Consider the following 26,626-nt stretch of genomic DNA (forward strand, 5'->3'; position numbering starts at 1 on the left):
TTGCATTCCCTATTAGGACAGTTCATGAAACATTAAACCTTACTTTAATTTCCAATTTAGTAAAATCAAGCACTCTATAGATGCTTTCATGAATCATTACTTTAGAGCTTATTGTAATTTCTACTTTTCCGATTTAGTAAAATTATCATCTCCTCAATGGAGACGTATGCATCTTCGTTAAATCACATAAATCTCCGTGTTTTTTGAGATTGATTGTGTTTTGTTTCGATTTAGTTCAGTTGTTTACACAACAATAATCTCATTTTATAGTTATTATATTATGAAAAACTAAAGAAATTAGTAATTATTATTGCATAGTTGTGCGGTTGTGCCACCTTCCAATGTCAAATATCCTCAAAAATAATTGCGAGCCCACAAAAAAAAAAAACTTTATAGTGGAACATATATATAAAGATGGCACTTAAGTATTTGATAAATCCAAAGTTTTTAAAAACACCGGTCTAGTCAGTTCAACCGGTTAAACCGTGATGATTCAGATTTTTATTATTATTGGATTCACTTAAAATCATAAGAAATTGATTTGAACTAGAACAGCTCAAGTGATAAACCGGCTTCAGTTTTCAAAAAATGGAATAAACCTTAAAAGGTTAGCAACCCATGATGCCCATAAATCGTCTCTAATTAAAGAATTATTTTTTGCGGAGTGCAGAGGGGGGTCCGGAGACCAATAAAAATGCGTCACGTCATCTTATTGGTGGGTACCCAACTCGGTACCGACACTCGGTACCATTGGGTACCACTGGGTACCCAATGCTTAACCGGACGGTTCTCCCGCCCGGTCTCCCTAATGCAATAGTTTTGTACTCCTTTTTATTGTGTAAATCTACAACAATGTCTTCACAATAATTATAATGGTTATTGAGATTTGTCCTCTAATAAGATAAGTCTTTTTGTCTTTATTTGTCTTTTCTATGAGAATTTCTATCATATTTTCTTTTGTTTTGATTCTTTAATTTGTTCTTCTTTTTTGTGTTTTAACTAAAGAAATATTTTAACTTTTCAATGTTAATCTGATCATATTCATGTCATATATTTATAGCACTAAAATCATTCCACAAATCAAACCAACATTCTTCTTTCTTTAATGTTAGATATTAGGTTTTGCATCCATCTTGATCATGATATGAAAGTAAGATAAGAATAGGTGCAGCTAATAGCAATAATATATTCACTATTATATGATTAGAATTTTGTATTATTTTAGCCTAAAAAGATTTTATTTTAAGAATTATCAATATCAACCATTATATATATATATATATATATACTCAGCAAAAAAAAAGATTTAATGTTACTATTAATTAAATTTCAAGAAGGAGACTCCCAAATAAAAATAAGCAATGTCGCTAGCAAATTTATGACAATAGAGTGTGTATTTAATATTTTATTATTATACAAAGATCCAAACATACATAAGTAAAAGAAACTTAGGCTTCGTTTGGGACGGCTTTTTTACTGCTTTCTAAAACGGAGTTTTAGTACAAATTTTTTTATTTTTGTACTAAAACTCCGTTTTAGAAAGCAATAAAAAAGCCGTCCCAAACGAAACCTTAGAAAAGGTGTAAGAGTTATATGAAAAATTAGAAAAGTAAAAAAAAAAAAATTATAGTATGATCTAATTGAAATAATCTGCTATAAATTTGAAGATTACAAAAGCTTTCTCTCTATTTCTCTAACTGGAGAAGGTAGGATTAGAATAAATGGTTGGTTGGATTAGGCTTGATTTGGGATAGTTTTCTTACTGCTTTGTTTTTAAGATCTCAATTGTAATTTTATTTGGTCAATGTAAAAGCTATTTTCTACAACAGTCTTAAAAAATTACTTTCTCTACAACAGTTTTACAAAGTAATAAGAAAACGTGTTCAAAACCAAGCCTTATGCTTCTTTTGGGATAGTTTTTTTCTGCTTCTTAAAACAACCTTTAGTACAAAAACTAAAATTTTTGTACTAAAAAACTGTTTAAGAAGCAGTAAGAAAGTCGTCCCAAATGAAATCTTAGTCTTTTATGAATGTGGTGAACAATGAACATACTGTAAAATAATGAAGAATAATTGACATTGATGTTGGTGATTGATTGGTGGAAGGAAGATGGTCAAGAGATATAGTCATCGGTAATGACATTAAAACGACAATAGTCAGATGACAACGGTTAAGTGATGATGACAAACCTGATGATCAGACTACATCGCATGCAATGACGGTTGCTAGAAATGATTGTCAGTATCAATCAATCGGTAGAGCTTTAAAATTCTTCATATTTCTAAGCTGAGCACATCATCTTGTGTGACATTAATTATGATTTTTGAATTGAAATTTCAATTATTTAATCCATAATCTATGAGCACTCCATTATAATAAGAACTTTTTAAGTTCACTTAAAAAGCAGAAGTTGAGTTGAAATTGTACTCTAATAATTTACTCATATAAGAACATCTTGAATCATGGAGTTCGTCATCGTTTGAAACACCTAAGATAATAAACTTCCTTCTTCGAACAGGACAGGTTTGCTCTCATTTCTCTAAGCGGAATCACACCCGTAATAATGCTCCACCGGTTTGCTGAAGCCTCCACTTTCAACAGTTGAGACTTTCTTGTGGAGTTTATGCTCCCAGACAAAAAAGATAAAACCATTCGCTTAGGTAGAAGAAAAACACGAAGGTCAACTTTCAACCTAAAAAGTTCTTTGTTATATTATTCTTTAGATAATTTGTTCTATCTCTAATTATTTTTTACTTTTTATTATAAAAATTTTTAGGCAATTGTCCCCTAAAAATTTTTAAAATATTATAGTCTTTAAGAAATTGTCACCAACAAGTAGTAAATAGAATTCATCAATTTATTTATTAATTTGAATTCCAAAAATATCCTTACAACCAAAATTTGTTCTGAGAGCGCTGTCATTTACCCTGGAAACCCCTACATAGTCGAACCCACCAGGGGGCGTTGCTCTCTTGGACCCCTGATATATATATCTGTGAAGTAAATGATGATCAACAATATGAACAAATAGGGGTCGATATTGACCCTTTTTCTTGTAGTGAAGGGTCGAGCCAGATTCGAGACAACACAAACAGTTACTTTAAATTTGCTCCTCCCCTACCTCAATGGATGAGCAAATCAAATTTTTGTAGTTCCTTTGATATATGAATGAGTCATTTGTGTAGTTGAAAATGAGAGTTGAGAAGGTTTTGAGTATATTGGCAAAACAAGTTACTAGCCAAGGAGATGACGGGATTTATGAATGCAATGTATCAAGTGAACCAATGAGATGACGACAAAGAGTGGGATCTACGAAGATCAAGTTATAGTCATTATTGGATGGGGATCTTGGCTTCGTTTGGTACGGCTCTTTTACTGCTTCTTAAAGCAAGTTTTTTGTACAAGAAAATTATTTTAAGGAGCAATAAGAAAGCTATACCAAACGAGCCCTTAGATGAAAGTGGGTAAAGAAGTGATTGGCAATCAATCATGGTCGACTTTTGAATAAACTCCTTAGTCTTTTTCTCTTGGCTATGAAAGTAACAAAATGATGTATTTATGTCAGGCTAAAAAATCTAATTAAAAGAATTATACTTAAACTTAACAATCAGCATATTTCTCAATAGGAATCGAACAAAAGAAACAAACATAAATAGAATATTAATATGTCTACTTCAGGTCAGAAAGGTTGGAGCTTCCAATAAATGCTACTTGTCTTCTTCTCCTTAAATTATTGTGGGTTGCGGGTAGAACTGTTATGGCTTGGTTTCAGTTCTCGTGCTGGACCGAAGCTTCTATAATAAAAGGCTAAATTTTAAAAAGGAATCAAGTATAAATTAAGTAAGAAAATGTGCAGATTAGCTAGTCATCTAGAAGTCACGTGGATGGTAAATTGTCATACACGTGACCAAGTTGCGGTGCACGTGAGGACAAAATATTTTTTATTATTTTTTATTTTGATATTGAAATATTTTTTTTTTAATTATATAATCTTAAATTTTAAAAAAAAAATTCAGCAACATGTCATTTTTTTTTTCGTTTCAAATTACCTTCTAATATTTTAGAAAAATTTTTCTATTTTGAATAGAAATTTTAAACTTGAAATTTTATTATTATATATAAGCTTTCTTTTTTTCTAAATTTGTCTTATAATGTTATTTTAATTTTCTTAGCTGCAATAAATATGATTTTTTATTTGTTTTTTTAAATAAAATTTTAGTGTTATGAATAAAATTTTAAATTTTAAAATTTATTTATTAAAAAAAAAACGCCATGAAAATCCCCATCTATAAAGCGACTTTCACTACAAATGGCAGAAAGCATCATGTAAGCAACTCATTTGGGACACCTTTTAAATAATTTTTTTGTTGCTTTTAACAAATTATTTTAAAAAGTAGTAAAAAAAGTATTCCAAATTAAATCAGCTTTAATTTTTAGGCTAAGAAGTTGCTTTAAGAAGCATCAAGAAAACTGTCCCAAAGGAAGACTTGGGCTTCATTTGTGACGGCTTTCTTATTGCTTCTTAAAGCCGTTTTCTAGTACAAATTTTTTAGTTTTTGTACAAAAAATCAGCTTTAAGAAGCAGGAAGAAAGTCGTCCCAAACAAAGTCTTAATTTAGGGTAACTTTTTTGTTGCTTTTTAAAAGCAATTTTTTAGTAAAAAAATTTTAAAATAAAAATTTCGTATTAAAAAGCTGATTTTAAAATTTATTTATTTTTCATCCCATTGTCTATTAATATATAATAAAAGTTGTTGGCTTTCAAAATTTCCAAGTTATATATATGTGAGCTAAACCTCAGTAGTATTCGCACTACAAAGAAGACTCCAAGCTGAGAATGTCTCTTATAATACTGTTGATGCAACTAGCCGTTGCTTTGGCCTGGAAGAACCTTTTGGTTCATAGTGAAACCCTCCTCGCATACACCAGAGATGACTTCCCTTCAGACTTCGTCTTCGGCGCAGGAACCTCTGCTTTCCAGGTGCATAGCCACTTCTCATACAACTATACATAGTATTTGCGCTAGTTGTTTTGCCACACCAAGCTACGACAAATTATTCTGTGCGGAGTCTGGACGGCAATAAAATGCGTCACGTCACCTCAAAAGTGTACCGCCTCGATACCAATCACGATACCGATACTGCTTGGTACGGTGCTTGCTACCAAGGGGTACCAGACGATTCTCCCGTTCAATGTCCGCACCGAATAATCTCTCCCAAGCTGGAGGACCAAAGTGATTGGAATATTATTAGCTGTTGGAACAGAAAATATAAATAAAATGTCAACACACCAGAATTTTGTACAGTTAGGGAGGGCGGAAATTAGGTTCGGCAACTTGAGATTAGCTTGTTCAGTACTGTCAGTTTTGCGCAAGAATGCTTATGCAGTTGTTTTCAGTATGAGGGGGCGCTGGCGGAGGATGGACGGACTCCGAGCATCTGGGATTATTCAATATATGAAGGTAAATCTCCTGTTCAAATTGGAGTGTCTTTAATATTTTTAAAACATGAACACTGATCTCACACACCACGTAAAACTGCCTCACACCCGACGGCAATCGCCGATCAATTCAGTGCTGGCCGCTATGGCCGGCGCCTCACCGCCGTTGCCCCCACAGATCACAGGCTACCCCCCACCGCGCGCTTCTCACCGCCAGTAGCTCGCCCGCTTCTGTTCACGCATTAGGCCTTCTCCAACCGAACTCTAAACGCATGAGTGACATCTCGCGAGCTTCAGCCAAACGGAAAAACTCACGGTTTTTTATATTGGCGTCTCACTGTTCATATTTGCTATTTTTCTGTCTCTAACGATTTTTGCCGAAGAAACGCGCGAAGAAGAAAGACAGTTAATTGGGCACAAAATAGAGTTCGATTGGAAATGAATCATATCATTTTTTAGTTTCATTGTATTTTGGAGTGAAAATTAGATTTTTGAGCCCTTAATTAGTAGTTTTTTTTAATTTATTCTTAAAAATGCGGTTTTGATCCTTCCATTCTATAAATAATTGAAGTGATAAAGCTGTACTAAAAACAAAATAGAATCTGAAATTGTAATCTTACAGGGCAGAATACTGAAGTCGCTACGCCAGATATTGCTTCTGATGGTTATCACAAATACAAGGTATATTCTCCTTTACTTGGTACAGATTCATCTTCCCATTACCCATTTCAGCAAAATTGATGCGGTTTTATCATTCCTGCAGAACGTTAAACCACCTATTTTCGTCTCCACTTGCACTGTTAATTACTGTTTATTCCCTTTTTTCTGTTTTCTGTTAGCTATAGTAGTACTGTACTTTTTTATTTTGATTCCCCACATCAGGTGATATGGAGGACAGCAGAATACATTTTTAACAAAGAAGTTACTATTACATTGGTTTACTCTGTTTTACGTTTCTTTCCTTTCCGGAGCTGCTGCATAAAAAACTTGGTAATTTTTATAAGAAAGAAACAAACTTGCTGAGAAAGATTGAAATTTCATGAGATAGCAAGCATGCATGCATTAAACCTCATCAGTAGGAGAAGATGAGCATTGCCCCCTTGGACCCCCGACATGAACAAATAGTGGATACATCATAGATATGTCGGGGGTCCAAGGGGGCAATGCTCCTTTGTGGGGTTCGACCTGCAGGGTCAAGGGACAGCCCCTAATAATTGTAGAAACTCATCTGCTATGAAGATGAGCGTTTCAAGCAAGAAGATGAACAGTAATGAGAAGAATTGAGAAAATATTATTTCGTTATGTTATTGATACAGGGATACAAGAGTTTAAATAGCTATCATGGAGGTACACTTGTCAGCCTCTTATAGGTTTACAAGAAGTGAATTAAATAGCACTTTTATGTTTTAATTTGCTGTCTTAATAATAATAGCACATTTACGCAATGTGTTTAATTATTTTTGTAAGGATATTTTTATATTCTCTTTACTATTTCTCTTTGCATTTGGTTCATCGTTCCCTAACAATAATACCTCTACACAATGTGTTTAATTATGCTAGGTCAATTGCCCAAAAACCATATTATTTTTAAACTTTTAGGGGGGCAATTGCCTTAAAACCTTTGTAATAAAGATTAAATAATAGATGAAGGTGAACAAGTTATCTAAAGAATCTTATAATAAAGAATTTTTTTAGGAGGAGCAATTGATCAGCATTTGGATATCTTTATGTGAACTACTTAGAAGGCAAAAGATAAGGACGATGGCTTAACTACTTTCATTAACATGTTTGAAGATTTATGCTATATTTGACGAGATTGTATTGCACTAGTTATAGAGTAAACGAACAAGCCAATCTCTTTCCTTCAACTTCATTCCATCATTCCAAGCATTGCAATGTTCAGAAATAGAAATTAGATAAAAGGTAGGAGAAAAGCTGATATTAAAGCTTAATTTGAATTCTTTCCCATCCACGGGCCATAAATATTAGCACATGGTTCTGGTATTAAATGAGCCACAAGAAAACATAAATTTATAGAAAGAATTGTCATATCATAACATGGGTTAATTTGTACTAAACTGCCTAACTACCGGGCTTAGAGGAAAATAACAGCTACCAAATAAGATTAGGTGAGTTGGTTAATGTAAAATTTTAAATTTTTTTAAAGTTAAGAATTACGATATCTTAATCAATCAATTAGCGATGCGAACCAAAGTTGTGAAAATCGGATCAGACAAAGAATCAGAAGAAGTTGAGGTTCAAATTTCAATTATTCGACTGAGGTTGAATCGGATGATGTAATGAATATTAAAATTAACTAAATAAGATCTAAATGAAATAATAATAATAATATAATGATAAAATAATATAAATTTTTGATTAAAAAAAAATTCAGACATTAAATTTAATCCTACATCACTTAGAAACTTTTCTTTAATATTATTTATATAATTTTTTGATTTTGCATACATTAAGAACTCAGTGATGGAGTCATGTGAAGATGCTTGATTGACATTTTGAAGGGAATAACTATTATAAGAATTTCATGCTTATTAAAAATATTATCTTAAATTTAAATTAACTTGTTAAATTTTGATTTTTATTTAATAGTTTATCCTTAATATATTAAATTTATTTAAATAATTCAACAGTTGATTTGTCGGTTGAACCAATGGTTCTAGTCAGCTCAATCATAGTTTATGCAAAAGTAGTTTTAGGATGGATTGAACATGCCTCATAACCGGTTTACAATTGAACCAGCTGATCTAATTTGATTTTTAAAACTTTGCATGTATATGAGTGCACCTATCCCTGAATGCACCCCTGCCACTATGTTAGATTTCCTCCACAAGCTCTCCTCTTCATCCCTAACTTACTTTCTACTTTTTTCTCCATTGATCTCCCCTTTTCTCAATAGCTTAGCCAAAGAAAATCCCTTGTACTCAGCTCTTGCTTGGATAACCGGTGTTCTTTGCTTTTACATTGTCTATGACATATTTCAGTTAAGAAAATATCAATTAAAGATTCCCACAAAGATTTAAAAGAAGTAGTATTAACATCTTTCCCAATAAATAAAAAAGGGGAAAGTTGCAAGTAAACAATAAAATACAAATTCTAAGAGGAGGATTTATATGAGAGGACATATTTTTAAAAAATATGATAGATATATGTTAATAAGCCCCCATAATTTGATAGTAAAAAAAAAAATCAACTTATGCTCCCACTAGATAATAAAATTAATTTATTTACTCCCATTAAGGAGAATTATTGGCTTCTCCATTGCAAGCTCTAATTTGTTATGTAGAACTCCAAATTCAAGATGGAAAGGCAACAAACACACAAGAAGCAAGGGTTTAATATGGTTTAACAATTTGCCTACATACATGGAGATAGCAAACTCAATATATTATCGAGAAAGTAAAACTAGGATCCTCACACATATAGAAGCTATTGCAAGTTTGAAGAGTTACTTGTGGGATATTTTACAAGTGAAGATAACATGAGTTTATATGGAGAAAAGCTCATCTTTCAGCATTAATAATCAACCATTGCTATAGATTTTTATAGTCTTCAAGGTAAATTTGTTTAGTAGTCTTCATTTAAGACTTTGACATAGCCTCTATTTAATACTTTCTAATAGAAATTGGCCGCTATTTTCAATATAATTAAATTAGGAAAGTAAGTGTACACTTTATTTGCATTTTCATCCTAGCCAAAACAATAACTTAGCTCATCTAGCTACTCAAAAAATGTAGCACAAAATTTTATAAAAGACAATTAATGATGTAATACCATTTACTAGATATGCATATCATATCAAAATATTAAAATGATAATGTTTTTTTATTTTCTTCTATGCTTTAGAGTGACATGTACTAACTTCGAAATTTTGTTTCTTATTAGGAGGATATTGAGCTCATGAGTTTTACAGGCCTGGAAGGATACAGATTCTCCATCTCTTGGTCCAGACTACTCTCTAGTATGGAACTATCCTTCAATAATATTTATTACAAACCTTAGTTATCTTTTATCTTATGAAGATCATTTTACATACTCATATTCTGATATTGACATTTGATTAAATTCATAGATATGAATATACATTTTAAGTAGCCATTTTTGTTTGTGTTTTTTATGTTTTAAATTTATTTTATTCAAATCTTATCTTTCTCTATACCCATATTACATTTGATCTATCCCTTGATTTATTAAACTTTTCAGCTCCAAACTTTCATAATGACCTACATGGGCTAATATATAACAGATTTTTTTTTTATCATAAAAAATGGATAGAATATGGTCAAATGAATATATATATATAAGTAAGTAAGTAAGTATGTATGTATCTATTTCATAGGTATTGAATTTAGTTTTGTTTATGAGCAACACTAGAACATTACTTTCAAGGCTCACAAGGCTCAAAACATACCATTAGATAGAGGGAAAAAGAGAGGAATTGCAAGAAAGAAAAAGGGGGAGACTATAAGGATTTTATTATTAAATCCAAGTGCTTCTAGATGCCTTCCTCTTCCCCTGAAATTGTACTATGACCATTTTTTATAGGATTATAGAACTACAAGAAAAGTTGTACGAATAAACAAATGTGAGCGAGTGGTAACTTGGCTGTTGTTAGTTCACCATGGGCTTGATGAGTTCATATTAAATGTCGAGAGTCCTATGAGAGTTCTTGGAGAGTTTACAAAGAGTTTCTAGAGAGTCCTTGGAGATTTTTTGGAGAGCCCATGAAAATTTCCTCAAGAGTCCTTAGAGAGTTTTTGGAGAGTCATTAGAGAGTTGCTAGAGAGTTTCCAAATAATTTTAGAGAGTATTAAATTACCTTTGACTAGTGACCATTAGCCCTTGATAAGTGCATGTTGGCCTTAGAAGAGTGCACTTTAATAAAATGACAGAACTTTTTTCCCCTTTTTTTATATCATGGCACAGTTTTTAAAGCACAAATATCTTTGGGGGCACATCTTTTGCAGGTGGGAGAGGAGCAGTTAATCAAAAAGGTTTGGAATATTACAACAATGTTATCAATGAGCTCGTTAAACATGGTAAGATTTTACAAGTTGCAGAATATATTATCTTAGCCTTCGTTTGTGATGGTTTTCTTACTGGTTCTTAAAGCAACCTTTGAGTACAAAATTTTTAATTTTTGTACTAAAAAGCTAATTTAAAAAGCAGAAAAAAAACCGTCCCAAACTAAGCTTCAATCTATCATATCAATTAACTATATGCTTAACAATCATAAACTTTATGCATAGAATCAAAACTCACAAGCGAATCTCATCCTACTTGAAAGTTCTGCATTTTTTTCTATCTATTGAGTAGGAATTCAGCCGCATGTATCACTCCATCATTTGGATCTTCCTCAAGTTCTTCAAGATGAGTACGGAGGTTGGCTAAGCCCAAGAATAATGTAAATTTCGTTCATTCTTTTTCCCCCAATATATATCTGTTGAAAGTAGAGAATAAAACATACTTGTAATTCATCTAACTACAGATGGTTTTAAACAGTGACGATTTCAAAGGATTTGCTAACGTTTGCTTCAGAGAATTTGGTGATCGAGTCTTCCATTGGACCACCATGGCTGAGCCCAACATCAATGCTATTGCCTCCTTTGACAATGGTGAATTTCCTCCTCATCGATGCTCATATCCCTTTGGGTACAATTGCAGGGAAGGCAATTCTGCCGTTGAGCCATATGCAGCTGCCCACAATATGTTATTGGCTCATGCCGCAGTTGTCAAGTTATACCGAACAAGATATCAAGTATGTCATGAATTCATTCATTACTGATTTGATGAGCAAAGATGAGTAATTGAGATATCTTGCTTAAATCTTGCAACAGTAGTTTGGAGACTGTAAATTCTACTATTTTGATGAATTCTTTCAGCACTATTATTGATTAAATTTTAAATTTGTCAAATAATTTATCAAATTCATCAATTATCACTGTTATCACACTAAACAGTTTTTGAGTAATATGCGTTTATGATTGGTTGGGGTTGGTTGAGCCAACCTTGATACAAACTCAATAAAATGATCCCACTTAATGAACTAGGCACTAGCTCTTTTAACTATTGTAGGCTCCGAAAATTTGTGCTGTTCTCTTTGCGGCACCTTTTCTCTTTTTCGGATCGTCGATGAGAGTTTTAACGTTTATGTTCTGAGGCAAATTTTTAGAAGGCATATTGGATTTTAAATAAGACACTACCCAGAGATTTCACTCTTATTTCATGAGTACTTTATGATCTGAGTTCAGTTTTCCTATAGGCGCAAGTCCCTTATAGTTAATTACTTCTTCGATAACGAGAGAGCACTTTCGATTAAGGCTGGTCTTCAAACAGATACGTTGTATCTGACATATATTAGCAGCATGAATTGGTGTTTGAGAATTTAATATTTAAAATTTAAAATTTACCACCTTGCACTTAAAGCAGATGGTGGGGGGAATGGTGATAGACCCAATCAAGATCACATGGTTACGTTGTCCTGGGTCATCATGGTACTTGGTTTATTTAGTCAGAGGAGGAAGTTGACCCAACCTGATAGAAGGATCATTATCGACAGCCCTGGGTTACTTCGTCCAAGGGTACCTTGTAGACCTGGGGTGAATATTTGTTTAATAGAATAAATTTGAATTCATATTAGCTAACATGGGACTTTATGCCCTATTGATTATATCCTATGGATTTATTACTCATTGATTAATGCCGTTTGGGAGCATACAGACTCTAACCATGATCGAAATTTAATAGTGTCATTTGATAGCAAAATCACCCTGTCAGAGGTTTCCAGTCATAACTGTTTATTTGTCGTGTCATTTTTTGGTGAAACTAACGGTTAGAGGACATGTGCCACAGACTTACTGGAAATGGACAGTTTGAGAATAAATCCTAGTGATATTCTCGTCCATACATTTGCTCTTTGTGAGCTGAAATGACTTTCATATTTGTCCACCTCGACAAACTATTGCGGAGGATAGATATATTTTGCTTTAAGTATTTTGGTGTTTTTATTTCAATTTTAAATATTTAGGTTTTTGTGACTTTTGATTTTTCATAGAAATTTGAGAGGCATTTTCAATTATTTGGGGTCCCCTTCGGTTGAGATTTCCATTCAACTTGCCCATCATCGAAATATTTATAGGCAATTTTGCTTTATCAGAGAAGAAGGATACATGTAACTGACCCCATATAGTGGGATAAAGACTTGATGTTGTTGTTGTTCTCAACAAAAATTTTCTAAGGATATTCTTCAAGCATAATTTTCTTCGGAAAAGGGGGAAAAAAAAGCTACCCAAAATGGTACTCTAAACATCCTTTTTTATCTTCAAAGGCCATTCATGTATTAATTTGTTTGTTTTTATAGAATAAAGCGATTGAACTGAACCTGGATCCAGATAGTTTCTAGCCATGCCTCTATTTCCTTGAAATAAAAGAATATATACCAATTAATACCCAAGTCAAAGAAGACCAATGAGTTATTTTTCTCAGCATAGCCAACAGGCATAAAGTTATCCTCTAATTAAAACACAAATTCACAAATAGTTAACGATAAGGCTAATGATAATGATTAGTCAATATAACCACTATTTAAGCATCAGCAATAAAAGCAGATTTTATATGAAATGCATCATATGTTATTCAACTAATGCTGACTTGTGCCTCAGCCTATACAAAAAGGAAAGATTGGCATCAACTTGTACGCAACGTGGTTCTCTCCATTGACAAACTCCATAAAAGATTCGATGGCATCCAAAAGAGCAATGGATTTCACAATAGGATGGTGAGTTAATCTATCCTTGTTTACTAACATCGTATGTGTGAAATTACTGAGAAAAAAAAGTTGCCTTCAGGTTTATGAGCCCGCTGATCTTTGGGGATTACCCTGAGATCATGAGGAAAAATGCAGGCTCAAGGCTCCCAACTTTCAGTGAAATTGAATCTCAAGAAGTGAGGAGTGCTTTTGACTTCATTGGTATCAATTATTACTTCGCATCATTTGTGGTTGATAACTCGGATCATCCCAAGACAGGTTTCCGGGATGCTAATGCTGACATGTTTGTCAAATTCACAGGTCAGATTCAAGCTTGAGTTTTTATTTATATAATACTAATGATTCTGGGATTCTATCTCATCATAGACTAAAAAGTCAGATATTTGTTCTAATCCTCTTAATGAATTTGCAAATAAATTTTTCAGATCTGATGATGATGTATCCGTTCAGAATGATGATTTTCTTTTTATTTCATTCTCATAAGTATCGTGGAAGGAATAAAAAAAAGGCTGATAAGATTCTCTGTTAATAAATCTATCAAATATGATTTGTCATTATTGAGGAGTAATCATGACTAATTTGAAGTTTTTTTCCTTCCATTTTACTGCTCTTTGTGGTTTTTATTTGATATAAGCCCCTTCTATTTATTTTGCGGGCCTCTTGATTCTTTGACCTCACATAGTGTATTTTTTCAATAATCTCTATTTGGTTAATCAAATTTTCATCACTTTAACAATATTGATTATGAAAAAAAAAAAAACACTAATTGAAGCCGGTGCAGGTTCAAAGGATGAGCCACCAATAGATCAGGTAAGGCTTAGCAAGCCCATTAATTTAGTCTTGGTGATATATGGAGTTCTGGCTAATAAATTCTGTTCAAAAACAGTTTATTCCACCAGGTTACATACCGAATAAGCCTACAGGTCTGCTGAAAATGCTCAAATATCTCAAAGATTCCTATGGAAATCCCCCCATCTACATTCAAGAGAATGGTATGTTCCTGATAACAATAATGAATTTAGCATTAACAGACCTGAAACGGGAGTAATCAAATCATTAAGATTTAAAGTCCCCAAAACTCTTTTTAGCTTAAATCCTGCCTAAATAGATGACAATCTGCTCCTAAGTTGCACTGATATGGCTTATTACCAGAGTTATTACTGAAAAGAATGCAAATAAATAGGTTGTGGCCTGGGTGTCAAAGACGTGCTCAATGACACTGATAGGATATCCTTTCTAAGTGGTTATATTGGAAGCACACTTGAGGCTATCAGGTAACTTTTAAAGAACTAAAAACTATCAACTGCTGAAATATAGAATAAATAGTCTATCATCAAGCTTGTTCAGAATGATAATCATTTGGATTGCAAATTCTTACAGGAATGGATCAGATGTGAGGGGCTACTCTGTCTGGTCATTTCTTGATATTTTTGAGCTACTGGATGGCTACAAAAGCAGTTTTGGGCTCTATCATGTAAACTTTAAGGACAATGAGCGTCAGAGAGTGCCAAAGCTCTCTGCTTATTGGTATTCAAACTTTCTCAAACATGGTAGTGTGATCAAGATAGAGAAGACACAAGGAGATCAGGAAGAATATCATGCCATGCAATAATCTGGTCTCGTATGTCCAATTTAACATTTCTGAAATAAATCACTCATGAAAGTAATGGATTTCTTTAAGATTGTTGCTAAGGTTAAGTAGAGAAATGTCAAGAAAATGTGTCATAACATCATTGTAAAAGAAGAATGTGGTGAGAGATCATACATTGGAAAGTGTTTCCTTTTCCACAGTAGAATTCATTAACTTAAAATCTACAGAAATTTTTCAGAACAGTTTGCAAATAGATGGTACATTTCAGTTAATTTTATTATTTTTAATAGAGAAAGATACAAAGTCCCCAAAACTCTGTTTAACATGTTCTTTTTTATTTTGGTGGGATATCGCTCTTTTGCGAGCTGCATCTTCGTATATTTCTTTTGTAATTACCTTTTTATAATGAATGAGTTCATGTTTTGCGTCGACCCTCCTTTTTTGATATGTCATGCATAGCCTTATGCTAGTTGTGTTCAAGTTGTATGTTGAGTTTCCCAATAACTCAATAAAATTATGTGTTGATTTTGAGTGTTGTTTTGGCCATGTGCATACTCCATGTGTACATTGATAATATGAAATGATGTTTGCCAACAGAGTCCAGTTCAGTTTGCTTCTCTACTCTTGTTTATGGACTTTTATTTATTTTCCCATCTTCTGATTTTTCACAAGTATTGTATTATTTCTTGAACACGTTGTACATAAGATTTATATGCCGTTAATATTCAATCAATATAAGTAGTTGGAAAGTTCTTAATTTCCATTTATTTTCTGAAGAATTTTTTTCTTGTATCACAAAAAAGGGTTGCACAAAATTTGTTTGAAACGGGGAAGTGACACTATACCCTTATGTTCTTATTTTGCCTAAAGGGCTCAACCAGAGTATTTCGTTTTGTTATGGGACCAGAATACTTAGGGAGAGAACGAACACATGGTTTTATTGTCACGTAAACCTAGTAGTTTCCTCATAGAATGATTGAAGTAGGTGGTGGCAGCAACAACAATTTTAACTTTGAAATCTGATACTTTCCTCATAATTTGCATATGATGCATTTTTTGTCATCAGCATGTATTTTTCTTGAAACTTCTTTTAGTCACATATAATGTTTCTTGATAATACTATCTCATTATGTCTTTTTAATGTCAATTTTAACTTCATAGGTGGATACAGCTTCGGGATAATGGTGCATTGATTAATAAGGCTGCACTTGACTCTAGATTTATTCCTTATCCTAGTTGCAAATATATTCATTTTAACTTTATGACTTTTTCTTACAAATATTATGATTATCTGACTAGTTCTTATATTCATTTAGTTATACTTTCACTCCACTCACATTACTACATGCTTTAGAGATCTTATGGGCTCCGAAAATTCCTCAGACCTCTCTGCGGCCCCTTTTCTCTTTTTTTTTTTTTTTTTATCGTTGAGGAGAGTTTTAACGAGTATGTTCCGAGGCAAATTTTCAGAAGGTAGATTGGATTTTAAATAAGACATTACCCAAAGATTTCACCCTCATTTTGCGATGACTTTATGATATGAGTTCAGGTTCCCTATAGGTGCAAGCCCCTATAGTTAATTACCCCTCATGGTAATAAGAGAGAAATTTTGATTAAGGTTTATCGCCAAATAGATACAAAGTATCTGGTGTATAGTAACAACATGTTTGCGTTTAATTAACATTAAAAATTAGAAATTGACCACCTTACACTTAAAGAGGATGGTAGGGGATTAATGATAGACCCAATCAAGATTCCATGGATCCGTCGTCTCGGGTCATCATGGTCTCTAGTCTACTTAGTCATAGGAGATAGTCGACCCCACTTGATAGAAGGATTTTTGTCGGCAACAATGGGTTGCTTCGTCCAAAGGTACCTTATAGACCTAAGGCAAATATTTGCCTAAGGGGGCAAATTTGAATCCACCTTAGCTAATTGAGGGCTTCATGCCATATCAGTCATATCCTATTGAGTCATTACTCAATGATTTAGCATCATTGGGGAACATACCAGATTTGACCATGGCTATAATATAATTTTGTCATTTGGCGGCAAAACCACCTATTAAGAGGGTCCCGGTCATAGCCATTTACCTTTGGAGCCATTTGGTGGTGAAACCACCGGTTAGAGGACACGTGCCACGTCATTACTGGTAAGATATAGATTGAGAATAAATTATAGTGATATTCTCGAACAGACATTTGATCTTTATCAGCTTAAGTGATTTTTAAATTTCTTCACACTGACAAACTATTACGAAGGGTAGATGTGTATTTTATGTAAGTATTTTGATAATTTATTTCAATTTTAAATATCGATATCATTGAGTATATTTTATGAAAAATTGACGGCATTTTTTAGTATTTGGGGTCCCCTCATGTTGAGGTTTTATATCAACACGGTTATCATCGGGGTTGATTATGAGCATTTTCATTTTATCAGCAGAACCTTCTCAACTCTGCCAACTTGCTAACAAAAGATCGAATTTGTTGTCAGCTTTATACCTTTATTAGTGAATTTTTCGTGTTATAGACCTTGAAGGCATAATATGAATATGTTAGATTGGTCCTTAGTGGACTGGTCCAACTTTCTAAACGGTCGGTTCACATGTATAGGAGAAGGGGCGGCGGCAAGAAGGAGAGAGAGGGTTTGGGTGGGGTTCACTAGAGTTCAAATTCAAATTTAAGAGCCAAAGGAGGGGGCGACAAGGGCTATTAGGTCATTTGGCTTCTTGTTGTAATTGTATGCCTTAAGTATGAGGAGGGGATTAGGGTTAGGGTTATATTTTTATTATTGTGTTCTTGTAAGAGTTCTTCTTGGTGTCTTGGACTCTAGATTCATTTAGAGATTGGGAGAGAATGATCCTCCTCTCTAATTGAGGATCAATTGTATCTTTGCTTTCGTTATTTCTATTAGTTCTATCTTTTGCAACAAAATTACTGTTTGGAGAGTTTTTCACCAGGCTTTGTGTGAATCGTTTGTTTTTTTCTCAATATTTGTTAGGGTTTACTTGAAATATTCAATTATTTTCTATCAAATTGGTATAGGTTGGTATTTCATTGCTAGAACAAACAAGTGAAGTCTAAAGTACTTATTGGAGCAACCGATGGTGACAAAGGAGCATCAGAGGTGACTGTCCAAATTGTTGGAATATGATTTTGAAATCCAATACAAGTCATGAGTGAGAACAAGGCGGCAAATGCCTTGTCCAGATGTATGTGGGAGTTGCAGGCGATAGCAATATCGACAACATTGTATAAGAAATTTGCAAATACCCTGAGAACTTATCCTTAAAATTCAGGATCAGGGAACTTGCACTTGGAATTTATGAAAGACTCAAGAAACTTGTCCACCATATTCGACCCACTTAATAGTTGAAGCCAATTGAGAGTTCAACTCTATCCAAAAATTGAACTTGTCAAGGGAGAGCTTAACTCATCCAACTTATCAATGGAGAGCAACTCATCCAAAACTCATCAAAAGAGAGGTCAACTTGTATAACAGATGAAGTTCCCAAAATGATGTTCAACTCAAAAAATTTAACTTGCCGAGGAGAGTTGAACTCATACATAAATTTTACTCATCAAAAGAGAGTTCAACCCATTCAAAAATTGAACTCGTCAAGAAAAAGTTCAACTCGTCCAACAATTAAAGTCATCAAAGAAGAATTTAACTTATAAATTTGGGGTGGGACAACTTTGAGTTAGAGAGTTAGCACGTTGGCTTAAATCAATATTAGAAAAACTTATTTCATAAATTTGAGATCATAATGATCTCTATTTAAGATTAAGATTTTATTTGGGATAGTTTTCTTACTATTTTTTTAAATAGTTTTTAGTATAAAAATTTCTAATTCAATAAATTTTTGTACTAAAAATTTGCTTTAGTAAGCAGCAAAAAAGCTGCCCCAAACAAAACCTAAATTTGAAAATGATGAGTCTAGTCTATATAGAAGAGCAAAGTAATATAATTTATGATTGTGGTATGAAAACAATATAGGAAGAAAGCTGTCCCAAACAAATTATGATTCATTTCACAAGTAGCTCATTGATTATGAGAGAAAAAAAATTATGATTTAATTAATTATTATAATAAATAATAAAAAGAATAAGAAATTAAAAAAAAAAAGAATCACTTAATATAATGAAGTGATATATACCTTTTTAAATATTTTAAACTATTTTATACTTAAAATACCCAATCTTAAACATTTCAACTATATTTTATATTAAAAAATTTTAAACGAGCTGGTTCATGAGCTAACAAGTTGAGTTAAGACTAGCTCATACTTGACATATTAGCTCATCAAAATTGACTCACTAGCTAATTTATGGAGCCGAACCTGGCCAGCTCAATAAGAAAGATTGTCATTCCTTAACGTGAAAACGTAAGCATATTAAAGTTTACCTCAAAACGTAAGCACATAAAATTTGAATCCAATACCTCTTGATCAACAATCAAAGCTTCCAATCAATAGACCAAATTGAGTTCCATATCAAAAAACACTAAAAATCTCACCCAAATAAAAATTGTACATCTAAATAATGCAAAGATAAATACAAGAAACAAGATGCATCGTAGGCTAATCTACATAATGAAATCGCCTAGTTATTAATTGGCATTTTGTACTTTCATTTGCAGTGATATTTCGTTAGTACTTTCATGATGATGCTCATGCTCGCATGGAAGTCTCAAAGTAAATGATAGCTTACCTCATCCTCACAACCAAATCTCCTTTAAGATCATCCCTCAAAATTGCTCCACCAACCCTACCGGCCATTCTAGCCACATAAATTGTGCGCAGCGACGCTACTTGTCAAGTCCTAGACAGGGACCAAGTGGTATTTTACAACCATCTAAATGCCTAGAAAATAATCTCACAAATTTATCAAAATAAAGTTAGGGTTGTCAATTTTTGACATGACCCGAACCCGACCCAGAAAAATCCGAGTTTGGGTCAACCTGAACCCAAAACGGATTGGATTCGGATTCAACAAATCAACCCGTTTTAAAAATTGAGTCGGGTTCGAGTTGACCCAGCAACCCGAAATTGACTCGAAAATGACACGAAAACTCATATTTGACCAGAAACCGGAAATTAACCCATTTTTTATCCGAAAATCAAAGATTGACCCGATTTTTTACCTGAAAACTAGCAATTTTGGGTCAACCCCGGGTCATTCGTGTCAGGTCGAGTTGACCTGGACCCGAATCGGGCCGGTTCGGGTCCGGAAATCTGGCCCGTTTTTAAAAACAGGTCAGGTTCGGGTTGACCCAAATAGTGCCGGGTCAATTTTGTGTTCGACCCGAACCCGGCCCGTTGACGCGAATTGACACCCCTACCTAAAGTCATATGAATACAATGTAGTTAAAATACACAAATATTCTAAATATTTGCAAACAAATAACCCCATAAGCACAAGAGAGAGACCAAACTACTCAATACTCAAATCTCTTCAAAAATCAGTCCTCCATTGCTTCAAAAATAGTAAAGATTAGTCAACCGATGTCTCCACAACCAGGATTGGCAACACAACATATCAAAGAGGAGATAAATAAAAATTGCTAAAAGCCCAAATCTACTAATACAAAACCAACTGTATAAACCCTAGATATGCACACAACACCACCCATTGAAGGTAGTGTTCATGCATCAAATGCAGGAAGGATTGAAAACTCTGCGGTTGAGAGCTTAAGCTTCCAACTAAAAGCTTAAGTCTCCACAGCCAGGATTGGCAACACACCATATCAAAGAGGAGATAAATAAAAATTGCTAAAATTCCAAATCTACTGATACAAAACCAACTGTATAAACCCATTGAAGGCAGTGTTCATGCATCAAATGCAGGAAGGATTAAAAACTCTGAAGCATCTCGATAAATTAATTTCAAATATCAATCTGTTAAGATGTAATATAATGCTTCCTCTGAACATCGTATCTCTGGCAGAGGTTCTTCAATGTTGCAACTGAATGCTGCATCGAATTCAACTTAGTATCCATGAACATGGCCTGAAAATTACAAAGTGTTTAAGGGATGAACCTTCATGATTACATGAGCAAAGTATATCAGAAAATGAAAGTTTACTTGGTAGTCATCTCCGTATTTCATAACCAAATTGCCAATATGAACCCTTTGCATGGTTGTCAAAGGTTGCAGTGGTGCAGCTTTGCCGTCCCGGCGCTTCTTCCCCAGAGCAGTTTTCAAGTCTGTTCAATATTCAGGAACTTGTTTATTATACTATATAATTAGAATATTTAATACAAATAAAGGAAAGAAAATAGAATATTATAGGATCAAGAAAACATTCATGTAATCTGCACCTCCAAAATATATGCTATATGTGAATCCAGTTCTATCTTCTCTGACAGAAACAGTAAATGTGTTGGGCAAATACAAAATGTTGTAATATAGTTAATATTATTTGTTCTGAATGATTACAACAGAGTATTTATAGATACCCAGCTCCGTGAATAGGTCTCGATGAACTGACACCTAATGCTAAGCGGCTATGCAGAGTGCTAGTGTGGGACACAATTGCCAAGTGTCTAATTTAAAAAAAATCAATGCCTGTCTGACATTTACTTCATCAAATTTAATTAAAATTTTATAAAAGAACCTCACTTTTTCAGTTTTTCTATTTTTCATTTCTATTTCTAACACTTCTCTTGCAAATATTCACATCTAAACTTTTGCTTCCTCGCAAGTCGACTAGGGTTTAGATCAACATGCATCGATATTTGATATTTTGTATATATCTTTATTCTTATTGTGCAATATGCAATATAAAATAAAGAGCATTACTATAACTTTATAAGTTTATACTGTTTATTTCGTTAATTTATATGCACTTTTTTTAATTTTAAAAATATAAAAATATAATGTTCTATCCACTGTATATATGGATTTTATATTTTCAATAATAGACATGCCCCGTGTCTGCATAGTGTCATATATATGTCTATGCATCGTAGGCTCTTTGCAATATATGAATAAAACTATATGCATCTATCATCCCATTTTCATACCCCAGAATTAGCACTGGCCTTATTTATTGAGGTTTAATTCCAAAAACACTAGGTTGAAACTTTCAAGGAGATTTTCATCTATTTTGCTAAAATCTTTCTAATTTGCAAAACTAAACCCAAATCTATAAAATGAACTACCAATCCAGTCTATTTGCCCATGACACAACAAGTTAGCATGGGAGATATGATCTCTAGGAAACTATTCTATATATAGAATTAGTAGAGAATGTTTATTTAGTTATAGCCTTATATATTGTATTAATTACTCTATTTATAGTATAATAACTCTATTAATGATATAGGATTTACATATTGAATACAGCAATAACATCAAGGCTTTGTCCCACTACGTGGGATCGGCTACATGAATCCGTTTTCTCTATTGTGTTCTATTAAAAGTCAAATTCTCATTTAAATCTAATAAATAAAGATAATTTCTAATATTCTCTAACCAAATTTTTTTAGGTCTACCTCTACCTTTCTTAACATAAGTCAAATCTAATACCTCTATTTTCCTAACTGGGTCATCGGAAGGCCGTCGTTTTATGTGACCAAAAGATCTAAGGCGACTCTCTCTAATCTTATCTTCCACTGGAGCTACTCCAACTTTTTCACGAATATGCTCACTTCGTATCCTATCTCTAAGAGTAAAGCCACTCATCCACCTGAGCATCCTCATCTCAACAACACTTAACTTAGTATTATGCTTTTCTTTTAATGGCCAACATTCAGCACCATAAAGCATTGCAGGTCTCACCACCATCTTATAGAATTTTTCCTTAAGTTTGAGGGGAACTTTTCTATCACACAACAAGCCCAATGCATTCCTCCACTTCAACCATCCAACTTGATTCTACTGATAATATAAGGTTGATCTCCATAATTCAAGTTTACCTTCAACTCCCTCTCTAGTCTTATCAACAAGAAGAATATCATCAGCAAAAATCATACACCAAGGTACATCCTCTTGCAAATGTCTAGTGGGAACATCCAGGACTAAAGCAAAAAGATATGGGCTTAAGGCTGATCCTTGATGTAATCCAACCGAAATAGGAAAATACTTGGTCAAACCACCTTGTGTTTGAACACAAGTAATAGCTCCTGCATAATATTTTTAATGATTTCACTAGAAGCGTTATTAACTCCTTTCTTTTCAAGAACTCTCCATAGCACTTCTCTTGGAACTTTATCATATGCTTTCTCAAAATTGATAAATATCATATGTAGATCCTCCTTATTCTCTATATATTTCTCCATCAAACCTCTCAATAAATGTATGACTTCCATAGTAGACCTACCCAGCATGAATCCAAATTGATTTTGAGAAACATTAGTATCACGACGCAACCTACGCTCCATAACTCGCTCCCATAGCTTTAAAGTATGACAAATTAACTTAATTCCTCTATAATTCGCACAATCTTGTGCATCACCTTCATTCTTAAAAAAAAAGAATCAACACACTCATTCTCTACTCATCTAGCATCTTTTTTGGCTTCAAAATATTATTAAAAAGTTTAGTAAGCCAAGAAATTCCTTCATTTCCTAAACATTTCCACCTTTATTGGAATATCATCAGGTCCAATAGCTTTTCCACACTTCATTTTCTTTAAAGCATATCTAACTTCGGTTTTACTAATACGCCGATAAAAACAAAAATCTTTATTTTTATTTAGGATGTTAAGGTCACTAAAGTCAATCATATTCTCACAATCTTCATTAAAAAGTTTAGCAAAATATGTCATCCACCTTTATTGAATATCATCTTCTAAGAAAAGTAATTTTTTATCTTTCATCCTTAATACACTTCACTTGAATTAAATCTTTACTACTCCTATATCTTTGTTTGACTAACTTACGCATAAATCTTTCTCCCTCTTTAGTATCTAATCTATTATATAAATCATTAAAGCCTAAGATCTTTGCATCTCATATTGATTTCTTAGATTCCTTACGCGTCTTTTTATATCTTTCCTAAATATCAAAATTTTTAAAACTAAACTAATTTTTATAACAAATCTTCTTATTTTTTATCTTTTCTTGCATATTTGGTTTCTACCACCAACTTTTTTTACTATTAGGCGGTTTTTGCCCTCTATTCATGATAATGAAGGTAAAAATGTTGCCATCCTTTCTAAAAAAAATGTTTGAAGGTATGGATGAGTGATAAGGCAGTAAGCCAAAAATAATTATGCTCTTTAGCCTTTTGGTAACTACTTGATTATCAAGTTTGTTTCAGCTGAATTCTTCGGCCAAAAAGGCAGTTCTAAAAGATAAAAGAGATTATATTGATATGGCACGTAAAAAAGTGGTAGTTAATAGAATTAACAAGAAAGCACAAGGAAAGAAATAGTGTACACCAACTAAAGCAATCATGGTTAGTAGTAGATAACAACAAAATAAAACCAAAATTAAATCGAAATTCAAATCCTAATAAGGATCAAGAGCAAAGGAGTCATAAAACTGAGGAAAAGTTAGTGGAAAGAGGTTGATAAGAATTTGATTCCACTAACAGATATACAAATCAAACAGCCATACCAAAAAGCAGCTCCAGCTGGAATTGCTAACAAAAATAAAATACTGAGTTTTTTTTCCTAATCTTGCATATTTGAAAAATGGCTAATTGAAACCTACCCAAATAAATAAATAAATAAAACAATGAATCTTCAACTAGTAAGCACATTCTTTTGGAATAAGAAAAAAAAAAGGTATGACATCAAACCATTCCATGAGAAATTCAAGTAAACCAACTATCATTTTCCCAAATTTTGCCAATATAAAGTAACTGTTCGTAAAAAAGTTCCAAACTACTAGATCCAGTTATTCATACTCAATGTCCGACGGAGGTAAAAGACATAAATTAGAACTCATAACGCAACCTTCAATCCAAATGTTTCTAGGAAACACATAAAAATTTAGCCAAAGCATGTTATTAATGCGACCAAAAAAACTTATATAAACGATGAATAAAAATCAGCAGTGATTATAAAAACAAGAGGATGGCAGAACTAACCTTCGGATTCGAGATCGCTTCCGTTGTCAACCGGATCAAACTCCGAAACAGGTGCCGCATCGCGGTCAGGAAGCTGGAGTTCGGCGCTTTGAACGATATCCGTGGTGCGGGCACGTACGCCAAGGAGGTTAGGATTTGCGACAACGCCGAAGGTGCGGTAGTTCCGAAGGTAGCTACCCTTATCGTCCCAGAAAATGTTCTTCTTCTCGCCTGCAGCGTCCGAAGAGGCGGCGGCGAGCGAGAGAAGCTCCTCCGGGATCGTGAAGGTTGGCTTGAAGACGCCAGGCTTCTTCCTTGGTAGTCCCACCCGCACCTTCGGGCGACATTTCTTATACTTCCTCCGCGATCTCGCCATCGTTCGCCTCGGGGCTTTCTTCGGTGTACAGACAAGGTTTAGGGTTTCCTAGTTGAATCAACAGTCCGAGCATAAACCAATAATAATAGCGAGTTATTATATTTGAATATTATAGTCATTCACATGCCCTTGCCATTGGCTCTTGTGTGCTTCAATAAAGTAAGCACTTAAGTGGTGCATTGGAGATAGGACTGTCAAAATTGGATCACGAATCTGAGTTCGGGTTCAATTCGAAATTGATTCGTCACTATTCAGGTCAATCTGAACCTACCTATTCTTGAAAATGGATCAATTTTTAGAACCAGTGGGTTCGGGTCAACCTGACCCAACCCGTAATAGACAAGTCATGTAAATCTGCCTCCTGCCCAAAGCAAGGAGAGGCGACGATATTAGTTGTTAGCCAAGAGGGAGAGGCGGCAAGTGTTGGGTTAAGGCTAGGTTTGGTAATCGGACCGACGACATCAAGACTCGGGAGAGGGAGAGGAGACGAGGAAGACTGGAAGAGAGGCCGACAACGGGATAGCGAGACGGCGACAGGAGAGGCCAGAGGGAGAGGCAGGTCGTGCAGGATAGCAAGAGTTCGTGTCTTCGTGAATCGTGCATCACGACATGTGCGTGAGTGCGGGACATAAGACACCTTTTACTCTTTTTCCCATTAAAGTGTACACTATTTACAACTGATTACGAGTTATTTTCATGTTTTCAGGTTAACCCGAACTCGACCCGATTTTACAAACAAATCGAAATCCCTAATCCGAACCTGGACCTAAAATTTTCGGGTCGGGTTCAGGTCAGATTTTCAGGTCATGTCAAATATTGACAACTCTAATAAGAGATATCAAGTTTTGTACATGCCTAACACATTCAATAATGTTAATTAATCATCATATGTGTATGTCAAATTTTATAATTAATCTTATTCTATCATATATGGATTTTAAATCAAATGAAATGATCGCTCTTATGGAGGGAAGATTTAATGGTAGAGAAAATGCAACTAAAAGTGTTTTTAGGGCTTAACGCCAACTCTTACATTATGGATGTTGTGCGCTTGGTCATGTTATGACCGCTTATGCGATTCAGCCTTTTTTTTTTTTTGGGAAAATTTGGGGCCAAAGCTCATATATTAATAAAAGGAACAATTACAGGTAAAAGAGATTACATGTAAAAACACACCTAACATAAGTAGAACAAAACACTTATGTAGGTCAAAAAGCAAGAAACCCCAACTATACCACCCAAAACATACAAAAGACAATAGAACCCAAAAAGTGGTTAGTAATACTAAAAACTAAGAGAAATATCAGCATCATCAGAAAACCGTCCAAAAGCCATACCAGCTCCAAAGAACCAGAACCAGAGGAAAAGCAACCAAAGAAGAAATGGTTGTAAATGCATGGGGATTCAGCCTTATTA

General features: G+C 33.8%; 2 protein-coding genes across 2 annotated transcripts; one reads left to right on the forward strand and one right to left on the reverse strand.

The window, feature by feature from the left end:
- The first annotated feature begins 4,786 nt into the window (after window positions 1-4,786).
- Window positions 4,787-15,084, forward strand: LOC110109493 (beta-glucosidase 22). Its single transcript, XM_020840584.2, has 13 exons — window positions 4,787-4,980; window positions 5,397-5,460; window positions 6,061-6,119; window positions 9,342-9,417; window positions 10,424-10,495; window positions 10,773-10,860; window positions 10,959-11,214; window positions 13,118-13,233; window positions 13,304-13,524; window positions 14,006-14,034; window positions 14,111-14,216; window positions 14,408-14,498; window positions 14,605-15,084. The coding sequence occupies exons 1-13, from the start codon at window positions 4,837-4,839 to the stop codon at window positions 14,834-14,836; spliced, it is 1,554 nt and encodes a 517-aa protein (XP_020696243.1). The 5' UTR covers window positions 4,787-4,836; the 3' UTR covers window positions 14,837-15,084.
- Window positions 15,085-20,251: 5,167 nt separating this feature from the next.
- On the reverse strand, window positions 20,252-25,291 carry LOC110109492. The gene is made up of 4 exons (XM_020840582.2): window positions 24,856-25,291; window positions 20,902-21,023; window positions 20,678-20,825; window positions 20,252-20,493 (listed from the first exon to the last, which is right to left on the reverse strand). Exons 1-3 carry the CDS (start codon window positions 25,208-25,210, stop codon window positions 20,718-20,720), a joined length of 585 nt encoding a protein of 194 aa, XP_020696241.1. The 5' UTR covers window positions 25,211-25,291; the 3' UTR covers window positions 20,252-20,493; window positions 20,678-20,717.
- Between the last annotated feature and the right edge of the window lie 1,335 nt (window positions 25,292-26,626).

The sequence above is a fragment of the Dendrobium catenatum genome, unplaced genomic scaffold (genome assembly GCF_001605985.2).
Source record: "Dendrobium catenatum unplaced genomic scaffold, ASM160598v2 fragScaff_scaffold_1644, whole genome shotgun sequence".
Lineage (NCBI taxonomy): Eukaryota > Viridiplantae > Streptophyta > Magnoliopsida > Asparagales > Orchidaceae > Dendrobium > Dendrobium catenatum.